General features: G+C 45.5%; 2 protein-coding genes across 2 annotated transcripts in view; both read left to right on the top strand.

Moving 5' to 3' along the window:
* The window catches only part of LOC311056058 (uncharacterized protein), a gene marked incomplete at its 3' end in the record, with an annotated part of 75431 nt that extends 72652 nt beyond the window's left edge, over window positions 1-2779 (top strand). The window contains exons 22-23 of the mRNA XM_084072411.1: window positions 966-1506; window positions 2686-2779. Of these exons, the coding sequence (XP_083928537.1) occupies window positions 966-1506; window positions 2686-2779 (635 nt within the window). The remainder of the gene's footprint in view (window positions 1-965; window positions 1507-2685) is intronic.
* Window positions 2780-9212: 6433 nt separating this feature from the next.
* Window positions 9213-10877, top strand: LOC311056052 (alpha-N-acetylgalactosaminide alpha-2,6-sialyltransferase 6-like; the record flags this gene model as incomplete). The annotated part of the gene is made up of 3 exons (XM_084072399.1): window positions 9213-9292; window positions 9562-10138; window positions 10698-10877. The coding sequence occupies 3 exons, from the start codon at window positions 9213-9215 to the stop codon at window positions 10875-10877; spliced, it is 837 nt and encodes a 278-aa protein (XP_083928525.1).
* Window positions 10878-12156: the final 1279 nt, after the last annotated feature.

The following is a 12156-nucleotide window of genomic DNA, read 5'->3' as shown; positions in this document are numbered from 1 at the left end:
ATACAGAGATGATGATTCTAAGATGACCCAATGTTATTCTCCATAGAGAAATTACTTCTGCGACCCAGGGGATGAACGAGTGACATCAGGACTGCTGTACTCTATTGCTATGTATTGTTTTGTACAGCAAGAGTTCATATAGTTTTGGTGTTTCACCCCTGCTGGGGTCAGAACGTTTTTTTTCTCCATTCAAGCGTATGGGTTTTTGACAAACTTTAGACTTGATTTTATTACCTTAATAAACATTGTCATAAATACTATATGCTTCTAGTCGCTAGTTTAAAGTCTTCTTTCCATCGCCATGACATGTGTTTTGGTAAATGATGGTCCCATTTATTTTTAAATTGATGATAAAGTAGGGTATGCTCTAGGACAGTGGTTCTCAAACTTTTTCCTGTCAAGGACCCCCAAATTGACACTTATTAGCCCGCGGACCCCCAATTGAAAAGATATGCCAGGGACTCCCCATAAGAGAAGATTTTTACGGCTCTAGCAGTGATTCTCAACCATTTTAATTTCAAGGACCCCCAGTTTGACATGCATTAGGGCTACGGACCCCCATTTAATGGCATTTCTATCTCTGGGACCCCACTTTATATTGTAAAATCGATGTTAATTTAACTCTGAGAGTGTACAAATGGAACCAAATGGACCCGTTAGGGTCCATTTGGTTCCATTTGTACACTCTCAGAGTTACAGACCCATAAGGGTCCATTTGGTTCCTAACTATCTATAATTTAGCTGGGTACCCCCTGGAACTCCCTCAAGGACCCCTGGGGATCCCCGGACCCCACTTTGAGAACCAACGCTCTAGGAGGGGCGGGATGATTTGATTGACAAGATACACAACCAAAAGACGTGATATAGACAGATGGCAGATTTGAAATGGCTGTAAAAAACAATGGCGTCACTTTGTCCATTCATTTTACTGTCTATGAACTCAACTGGTCTCTCCTCCTCAGCAGAACAGAAGAGGGCTCCTCCCCCAGTCTCCCCCAAGCCCCGCGGACCCCCCACAGCCCCCAAACCCTCCTCCAAGCCCTCCCCTGTCACCTCCTCCCCTGTCACCTCCTCCCCTGTCGCCTCATCCTTGCTCCCTGGACCTGTGCCCGCCAGCCCCACGACCCCCTCCTACTCATCCCCCCCGCTGCCGGCCCCCCCTGACGTGGTCACCTCCTCTCTGTGCCTCATGTCACCTCCTGCCACCTCCCCCTCCCCCGCCCAGAGCCCCTCCACCCCCTCCCCCCACCCCGTCAAGCCCCCTCGCTCCTCCATCGCCGGGCTCTCCATCGACCTCCTTCTGGCAGAGGAGGAGGAGAGGAAGACACGCCCCCACGAGGAGGAACGGGAGGAGCAGGAGCAGGAGAAGAAGAGGGACACGGAGAGGCAGGAGGAGGAGAGGAAGAGGAGGGACACGGAGAGGCAGGAGGAGGAGAAGCAGCGCTTAGAGGAGACCAGCGCCTCCTTAACTGCTGCTCTGAGATCTGTGGAGGATAAACACAACGAGTGAGCATGCACACACACACACACACACACACACACACACAACACACGCATGGCACGACATACCATGTACGCGACTACGCGTGGTCGTGGACCATGTACACGGGAGACTACGTGTAGTCGTGTACCATGTACGCGCTACGCGTAATGGTATGCGGTGCTGCGCTATTCAGGTGGAAATAAAACATTAGTCTCGATCCGCTGTGGCTTAAGACAGCGGATCGAAACGTTGTCAGTTTTGTTTTGGTTATTTATTTATTTATTTTTGTATTGTGAAGTGTCCTTGGGTTTCTGAAAGGCACTAAAATTCAAGTTGTTATTATTATTATTCCAATGTTTTTGCACCTATATATTACTATTGCAAAAAAACTCATTGTAATGGAAATTAAATGTATATACCCGTTTAATTATGGATTTACATTTACTATTATATACTATACTACTATTATTATTCATTCATTATTCATCTAATTCGAGTATTACTGTACGTATGACTGGATTCTGAATTATTATAATCATTACTAGACATTGTTATGATTATGTCTGAATCGAGTGTCATTTTCATATAACAATCTATTCATTATGTTATTGCATACATGTTATACGCATACATGGGCAACTGGCGGCCCGGGGGCCACATGCGGCCCCCACCTTCACTTAATGCGGCCCGCAGGTTAATATCAGAATACTGACATATTATTGATTTAAGATGTTTAAAATTCCAAACATGCAAACATGACCCGCTTTAATTACTACAGTCTATATTAGTAGCTCAATGACTAGTATTCTATTGTCTTTTCTATGTCCAATGTATTCGTATTTAAGTCCATAAGATTTACATAACTAAATGCATTTGAAATTAAATTTCATACTTTTCAGGATTCCAACAAAAAAAATAGCATAAAAAAATCAGGATTCCAATTAGAAAATAGCAGATCTACAAGCTCAAAACGCATCACGGTGAGACGCGTTTTGAGCTTGTAGATCGGCTATTTTTGCTACTTTTGTGTGACATACTGTAGAATGGCAAAGTATGGCATTAGTTAACGAAAAAATAAAATACGAGAGTCTGACTTCCCGACAGTATATGAAACGTGTCCCCCTGGAGTGAGTGTGGAAATATAGTGGCCCTCTGCATCACCAAAGTTGCATAACGTGTGTTGTCCCCCCCCCCCTCCGCAGCTCCCTGCCCAGTGACCAGACGGCCTCCATCCTGGACGACATCGGCAGCATGTTCGACGACCTGGCCGACCAACTGGACGCCATGCTGGACTGATGCCCCGCCCATTACCCCGCCCCCCCCCCTCATCCTCCTCTCTCGTGTTAGCGGATCAACATTAACGGCATTAGCGTTTCCCATATGGCTCCATGCTAGCGCTAAGCTGATGCGTGAGTGACGTGCGTGCGAGAGCGCCCCCTAGCTGTGCGACAAAGAGAGAGAGCGTCCACGGAGGAGGAGGAAGAAGAGGAGGCGTGTCCTCTCAGTCCCCACAGCACCCTCTGGTGGCGGTGGCGATGAAGAACACAGCTCTGAGAGTGCGTCTCCTTTTGCTAGCGGAGGCCCCTCCCACACCTCCAGGCAGCCAATCACAGCCGGGACCTTAATGAGACGGGCGTCGACTAATCTGCAAAGACTCAAGGACAAAGGACATAAAACGACAGACAGACAGACAGACAGACAGACAGACAGACAGACAGACAGCAAACAAAAAGATCAAAGCACACACCGACGGACCAATGTGTAGCTAGATACAAATAGTTCCACTTCCTGTTTAAAAAAAAAAAAAAAAGCACACAGTCAGACTGCTTCCTGTTAGCTGTCTTGACTCCCGTTGCCGTGCCAACGGTTGCTTCTTCTGTCTTCTGATTGGTCCCCTGCATTTCCTGGTCTGAGTGAGTGAGTGAGTGAGTGAGTGAGTGGAGGATTGTGGGTAGCTGTGTGTTGTCATTGTGTGTTTGTTCTTATTGACGTTGTTGCTGTTGTTGTTCTGTTGTCGTTGCCGTTGGTTGTCGGTTGTTGTCATAGTGTGTGTGCGTGTGCGTGTGCGCGAGTGTGTGTGTGTGCGCGAGTGTGTGTGTGTGTGTGGCCCCCAGCGATCCTTGCCTCTGCGATTGTCACACGTGTGGTAGGTAGTTCATTTTTGGACACACACACACAAACACTCTCACACACACACGCACACACACACACACACACACACACACACACACACACACACACACACACACACACACACACACACACACACACACACACACACACACACACACACACACACACACACACACACACACACACACACAGAGTACATAATACAACTAGAAAAAGTGCTCATCGGAGCACAGGTCTCCGCCAGGTCAGGTAGGTTATTGTGGGCCAGCAATGTTTGGAATCCGTCTTGATCACTTGACTATAGAGACAACGAGTAACGATTTGCGTGATGTTTGGACAATTTGTAGGAGTAATAATATATATCTTTTTGTGCAAAAATCTGCCTCCTGGTGGCGCTATAATGAGGCAATGTGCCACAAATGCCACCCTTTTAGGGTGGCATTTGTGGCACCGGCCTGTTATAGCGCCACCATGAGACTGATTTGAAAAAAAAAAAAAAAAAATCTTCCTCAGGCTAGGGTGAATGTGTGTGCAAAATTTCACGGAAATTGCACGCTGTGTTCATGGTTTGAGGCATTTTGCTCAAAATTGAGCATTCCTGCAAACTTTGGAAGCCAAACTTAGCCAATCTGGATGGAATATGAAAAATCTGAAAGAACCGTTGCATTTAGTGACAATAGAGATACTGCTTACCGATGTGCGTGATGTTTGGACAAAATCTGTAGGAGTACTGTAAAAAAATATATATATATCAAAAATATGCCTCCTGGTGGCGCTATAACAGGCCCATGTGAAAACTTTGGGGCAGAGGTTCTGCTCTGGCTCCCAGGGAGTGTGTGTGCAGTTTCGCTGATCACACACACACACACACACACGCGGGCGGACGGACGGACGGACGGACGGACGGACGGACGGACGGACGGACGGACAGGCAGGGTGCTGGGGGCAAAACATAGTCTAGGCAATGCCTTCGGCCTGGCGGAGACAATAACACATCATTCTCTCCCTCTATATATATATATACATATTATACACATTATATATATAAACACACAGGCTGTGTTTCCCCTTTGTCCTGCTGCAGTGTTTTTAAAAACAAACAGATTAAACCTAATGTATTGTATATTTATTTAATATACTGTACTGTACCGTACTGTACTGTATATTTCAAAGCTTTCTATTAGCATACATACATACAGTTTATCCAACGCAGAAACCTGGCTAGGTTAGAGCGCCCTCTAGTGTTGGGGTGTTTTTATTTTTATTTATTTTTATCCAGTGTACCACAAACATGGCTGCTATGTCAAAGGTCATGTTAGTAAAATATTGTGGCTGATGAATCTTCAACTCCACCATAGTTTCCTGCCCAGGTTTTGACCCATACCCATCTCTGGTTCTCAAAGTGGGGTCCGGGGACCCCCAGAGGTCCTCGGAAGGGTTACAGAGGGTCCCCAGCTAAATGTGTCACCGTGGCCATTTAAAAATAGCAGATATACAAGCTCACAGCGCGTCACTTCGTGCCGCCCTGCGAGCTTATACATCTGCTATTTATTTAATTGTTTTTGGAATAATTTAGATTTTTTAAAACATAAATCTTCTCTTTCTGGGGGTCCATGGCACAACACCTTTTCAGAAGGGGGTCCACGGCCGAATATACACCAATTTGGGGGGTCCTTGAGAACCACGTGCACTGCTTTAGAAGACCAGAAGTGAGAGTCTATTCATTCCAATGTGAGAGGTGAACTTGAACTTGGCCTCTGACCCATTATGGTCACTCAACTAAATATCTGGACCCGATTGTCACAAAGCCACTCAATCCCCCCGACATTCTGACAGTAAAATGGCTTTTTTTTCACAGAGACAAATCAGGAGGAAATCTACTTTGTTAGACCTTTTTTTTCCTGTCCCGGCAACAAACACACTCTCGAGAGATCTACAGCACCAGTAAACATCATAGAGTTATAATGTAGGCCTACCCATAGATATATATAAAGGCTAGATGACTCACCCGACTGCTGGCCAATGGAGTAAGACGTTGCCACATGGCGGCCATCTTGCGACGGTCATTCACAATATTATGTCTATGGTGCATGTACTTTGAAATAACCATAGCGTGCTAAATTTTCATCCGATGTTCAAACGGTTTGGTGTGTTGTAAACACCAAAGATGTAGTTATGATACTGCAATGATATTAAAACAAATATTATCAAAGTACATGCACCATAGACATAATGTTATGAATGACCGTCGCAAGATGGCCGCGGTTGAGCTGCGCTTGCGACGCCCCCTTGAGCCATCTAGCCTTTATATATATCTATGGGCCTAACAACACAACGTAAACATAGAACGTTGGCGAGATCTACTATCGGATGGCCACCCACTTAGGAGAGCATTACCATTACAGCGCCTCTAGTGGCTCAAATTGGGAATGGCGGATCTATCCTATATGATTTAGCATCTTAGTCCGCACGTAAGTCAAATCTGTTTCAAGTGGTTATTCAAAGCCTGGATGCTATATAGATTATTTAAGTTTTGTCATATTCTTTACAATTATATTATAAAATAGATGGAATAATTTCTTCTTGATAAATGAGAACCCTGCTCTGCTGTGTATCTCTGTGCCTTGACATCTGTCTCTCACAATGTTGTTTTTCCACCGTTTTGACACGTTTTTGAAACGATTTCTATGTGTCTGCGATGTCACACGTAGGCAATAGCTTTGATCTACGGCCAGGGGTCCTTGAGGGGGTTCCAGGGGGTCCCCAGGTAAATTATTGGTATTTTGGAAGAAAATGGACCCTTACCAATTTGTGACTCTGAGTTATGGGGGTCCTTGATTGATTGATTGATTGATTGATTGATTGATTGATTGGTTGATTGAATACTTTATTTTAACAAGCACAGAGACACAGTAAAACATTAAGGCTAAAAGGATAACACGACAAAAGACCTGGGGACTTGTTTCCCTTGTGGTCCTGAAATGCATTCAATTAATCAACAGAGCATAGAATATTAACATGTCATCAACAAATACAAACAGCTATATTTATCTTGGTTGGTTTGTTTGAAATGTAAATCTGTAAACACTCAGCGCTCCATTGCTCATGCCTGGCCTGCTAATCCCCCAACAAACTGACTCTGTGCTCCCAGACCCCCCCCCCCACACCCAGTGATTAAGTGCGCCCCCTGTAGTCCATAAAGTGGAACAACCACCAAGTGTTCAACCCCAATAAATGATAATAATAATAAGACTTGTATTTTTATGCTCTTTGAAAATGATACAATATAATATATGAGAGACAAATGGTTCTATGTGAATAATAATATTAATAATAATAATGGTATTAATGAATGGTTTTTGGATGTGCTGTGAAGGAATCTGTGCCATGGTTGGATCTGAGGTTGTGTCTCTCTGCTGTTCTGATGCATTCATACAGCTGTGATCCGCAATAAATGTGTTATTAACAACCACCACGCCTCCTCTGTGTGTGTGTGTGTGTGTGTGTGTGTGTGTGTGTGTGTGTGTGTGTGTGTGTGTGTGTGTGTGTGTGTGTCTGTGTGTGTGTGTGTGTGTGTGTGTGTGTGTGTGTGTGTGTGTGTGTGTGTGTGTGTGTGCGTGCGTGTGCGCGTGCGTGTGCGCGTGCGTGTGCGCGCACGGCATCACACTCCCTCCACTGCCTGCCGAAGGCACGCGCCTCTTTTGAGGTTTTCCGGTCCCATATGCGCATGACCATATATGGGCACAGCGGTCGGATCTGTGGCTCTGGACAATCTCCATATACTGTATGCCAACGGGCGTATCGGGTTTGTTTATGGTTATGTCTGAGTCATAATGATTTGCCTACGGTATATATATATGGGCGTATCGGGTTTGTTTATGGTTATGTCTGAGTCATAATGATTTGCCGACAGTATATATATGGGCGTATCGGGTTTGTTTATGGTTATGTCTGACTCAGTGACGTGGCCGTGGTCCGCCCACCGGCCCTCCCTTTAAGCAATGTTTGTATATCTTTAACTGCCAGAGTAAAAAGGGTCAGTAATAGTGTCACCCCACTGCCAGCGAAAACGAGCAATTTTTTTACTGTACCTTTGAAAAATCATGGAATATTCTGTGTGACCGCCGTCCTCAAGAGATGGGCCCACTACACGCACGGGGAAGAAAATGTCCGGTCGCTGTAATCCATTCCATAGCTATGGCCAGTTAATGTGGCTTGTTTTCGCCCAAAAACGAGAGAAAGCAGAGAAAAAGGGTCAAAAATCTCGAAATTTCTCGTCGATCTCGTCAGTGGCAGAATGACGAGGAATCTTGTCGGTGGCAGGCAAGGAGTTAATACAGGACAGATTATGTCTCCACACTGGCCTTGGAACGCCTCGGTCGGGACCCCCCCAGGAGACCTGAACAAACACTCTATATCTGGGGTCTTCAACAGGAGGTCCGGGACCCCTAGGGGGTCCTCAGAGTTACTACAGGGGGTCCGCACAATCTTTGTGTGATATGATTGTTTTTTTTCCCTTAACCACCTGAACCCTAGCATCCCTTTTCTGAAGAGAACTTTAGCCAAAAATAGCAGATCTACAAGCTCACAACGCCGCGAGGCGTTGTGAGCTTGTAGATCTGCTATTTTTTGGCAAAGAGGTTTAGGTGTAGAGGGAAAAAAGAGCAGACCAAGTAAACAAAAAAAGTTTAATCTGAAACACAATTTTATACAATATAGAGGGGGTCCCTGCTTCATCTCTCTCTCAGCTACTGAGAGCGCCACTCAATAGACCCTGTAACAATTATTACGTAATCATCTAATCACAATTATTTGAGATCGTAATTATTTTTGCATAATCGTTTCCAGGTTGAAAGATTTTCACACATTTTCAAGTATTCAAAAAAGCGGAAATAGCAGATCTACAAGCTTAAAGCTTGTAAGCTTGTAGATCAGCTATTTCTGCTTTTTTTTTTTACATCTATAAAAATTATCAAATATGTAAATAATTTCTTCACATTTCAGATTGTCAAATCTGACCCATGTGCAATTTTTTATTAGGAATCTTAAAAGGCTTCATATATAGAGTACAGAATTCCTGACGTCACTCGTTCATCCCCTGGGTCGTAAAGTAATTTCTCTATGGAGAATGACATTGGGTCATCATAGAATCGTCTCATATAAGAATTGTGGTCCAAAAATAAACAAACTGTTCCGTCGATATTGTCAGGGAGGAGGCTCTGTATCGTTTATGATCAGTGAGTCACTTATATTTGATGCATTCCGTTTCTGGCGAAAATGTAACTAATTCGGCGGAAGTAACATTCACGTTTTTTTCACCGTCAGTTGATGCTTCATATCCATAAGAGTCAAACCGCCGGGATCATTTGTTTATTTTTGGAACACAGTTCTTATTTGACTCGATATTAAACACGTCTATGGGAATTCAGAACGGGGGAAAAAAAAACACGACCCAGGTAGGATGCGTAAATTACGTCAGACTCTATTCCAACGTTCAATGGCCGAACACACAATTAAATCGTTAACTATTTGAATTAATCGACAACTTAAATTTGTAATCATGACAGCCCAAGCGCTCGCTGACTGAGAAGAAGAGATGCAGAGGTCGGTGAAAATTGGAGCCATCTTCCTCCCGACGACCCTCCTCATCCTCTACGTCTACACGTACAGCCCTGGGTACAAACACACTTGTCCGTTTGCTGGCGGAAAACGGGTCGCTACGAAACGGAAGCTCTTGTTCCGGATCCGGCAATTTTGTTATGTATACAAATGTGTTGCGGAAACCGGATGTGCTTTTTCCGGACCGGATCGCGTCCGTTTTATCCGTTTTTTTTTAACATGGGAGTGGATGGGACTTCCGGCCGTTCGTTCGGTCGCGAACGGAGATGTCTGTTTGTACCCTCTCACGGAGCGTTCGGTGCCTCTGATCTGCTCCGGGCGAACAGCAGCTCCAGCCATGTGTTGGACGTCGGTGCGGGAGAAGAAGTCGCCCATGTGCGTGATTTATACGGCACCGGCGGCAGCGGCGTGCCCGGTTCGCCCGCCACGGCCATGCGCTGCCACCGCTGTGCCATGGTGACCAGCTCCGGCCACGTGTCGGGCAGCGGCGCCGGGGAGGAAATCGACCGAACGGAATGCGTGATCCGTATGAACGACGCCCCCACCGCGGGATACGAGCGTGACGTGGGGACGCGGACCACTCTGAGGGTGGTGGGACACTCCAGCGTGCGCCTCGTCGCCCGGAACTCGGCCGAGTTGCTGGAGGACGAGCGCCCGGGCGCCGGCGGCCCTGTCATCGTGGTGTTCTGGGGACTCCCCGACCGGATCGAAGACGGGTGGATCCAGAGTTTCTGCGGCAGTGAGCGCTCTAATTGTTTCAGGATCAGCCAGGACACGGAGCGGAGCAAATTCGACGTTCTGTACCGGAAGGAGACGGGATTGGACCGCGTCGGGTCCGAGACCTGGTTGAGCACGGGCTTCTTCACCATGGTGATAGCCACCGAGAGCTGTGACCACGTCAAGGTCAGTGGTGGAGAAAGTACTCACATGTTTTGATTAAGTTAAAAAATATCAATACTGCAATGTAGAAATACTCTGTTACAAGTAAAAGTCCGGAATTCTACATTTACTTGAATAAAAGTGCAAAAGTATTGATATCAAAATATACTTAAAGTACCAAAAGCAAAAATACTCATTATACAGAATGTCCCATTTCAAGTTTTCAAATGTATAAAAATGTTTTGAAAATAGCCGATCTACAAGCTCACAATGCGTGGCATCGCGACGCATTGTGAGCTTGTAGATCGGTTATTTTCAAATGGCCGAAATATATATAGGGCTGAAGTGATTAATGTATGTTTTGTAATAATAATCAAAATCTACAAAGAAACTAGTAACTAAAGTTTTAAAATAATTTTAGTGGAGTAAAAAGTACAATATTTTCCTCAGAAATGTAGTGGAGTAGAAGTAAAAGCATTGCAAATTGGAAATGCTCCACTAAAGTATAAACACTTCAAAATAATACTTTAAGTACAGTACTTGAGTAAATGTACTTAAAAGTCACTTTCCACCACTGGTCAAGGTGTACGGAGCGGTTCCGCCGGACGACGCGAGGAGCTCAGAGGACGCCGTATCACTACTACCATCCACGAGGACCCGAGGAGTGTGGCTTCTACCTCCGGCACCAGGCCGGCATGCGGGGAGGGAGCCATCGCTTCATCACAGAGAAACAGGTGTTTGGACGCTGTGCCAAGCTGTATAATATTACCTTCACTCACCCCACCTGGTGAAAAGTAGGTACAGTACCAGGGCAGGGATATCACGGCGGGCGTGTCGTTGCCCCTCTCTTTGGCCGTGTGCCCAACAGGCCAGCCTGAGATGTTTTACATTTTTTACAGAGACAGTTCATATGAATTGGCCTGTAGTTGTCGCTGTTTTACCCCTGCTGGTGTCAGAAAGAATTTATTTTACCAAACTTTAGACTGGATTTTCTTACCTTAATAAAAAATTGTCATAAATACTATATGCTTCCAGTCGCTAGTGTAAAGTCTCCTTTCAATCATCATGATATGCGTTTTGGTAAACTATGGTCCCATTTGTTTTAAAATTGACGATAAAGTAGGTTATGCTCTAGAAGGGGTGGGATGATTTGATTGACAAGCTACACAACCAATAGCATTCATTCCCCCCCCCCCTCGCTTTTGATTGACAAGCTACCCAACCAATAATGGTCTGGTGTCTATGCGCGTGCCCCTCAAAAAATGTCATGCCAATGTCAGGGGGTTGGCGAAAGGGCCTACTCTGTGTGGAGTTTTCATGTTCTCCCCGTGTCTCCTAGGGTAGTTAATACCCTCACAAAAACATGTAGTAATCCTGGTCACTATACTGCCTCCCCCTGGTCAGCCGGGGCACCTGATGGAGGGGAAAGGAACTGGTTGGAATAACGTGTTCCTTCCACGCGCTACGTCCTACCATGCAGGGAAACTCCCCCCTGTCAGGTGACAAGAAGATCAGTTGGCTCTCATGCATTGAAGGAGGCATGAGCTCGGCCCTGGCTGGTGGGGGGAGGATCACTTAGCAAATTGGCACCGGGTGAAAAAAGGGTTACAAAATCGAGGGATAAAAAAAAAAAAAAAAAAAAAAAAAAAATGTCATGCCCTACTACGGCCACAGTAGCCTTTCCCCTCTGCGCTATGTTCCTGTCAATACGGTAGACACCAGTTGTCTGGTTGTTGAGATTCAACATCAAGTGAAACGCTGCACATAACAGCAGATTTCGACACATAACAGCAGATTTCGAGCCTATATTCCAGGTTAAAATGCGTGGAAGCCAAGCAACGCTTTTGAGAGAGAGAGAGAGAGAGAGAGAGAGAGAGAGAGAGAGAGAGAGAGAGAGAGAGAGAGAGAGAATTCCGTATTACGGACTAATGTGCCTGATGTTCATTGATATACCCTACACCAGAGGTCTTCAACAGGTGGTCCGGGACCCCTAGGGGGTCCTCAGAGTCATTACAAGGGGTCCGCCGAATCTTTGTGTGATT

Source organism: Gymnoscopelus microlampas (assembly GCF_963454915.1).
Source record: "Gymnoscopelus microlampas genome assembly, chromosome: 2".
Lineage (NCBI taxonomy): Eukaryota > Metazoa > Chordata > Actinopteri > Myctophiformes > Myctophidae > Gymnoscopelus > Gymnoscopelus microlampas.
The sequence above is the reverse complement of the archived record's forward strand: the minus strand, read 5'-3'. Positions and strand labels throughout refer to the sequence as shown.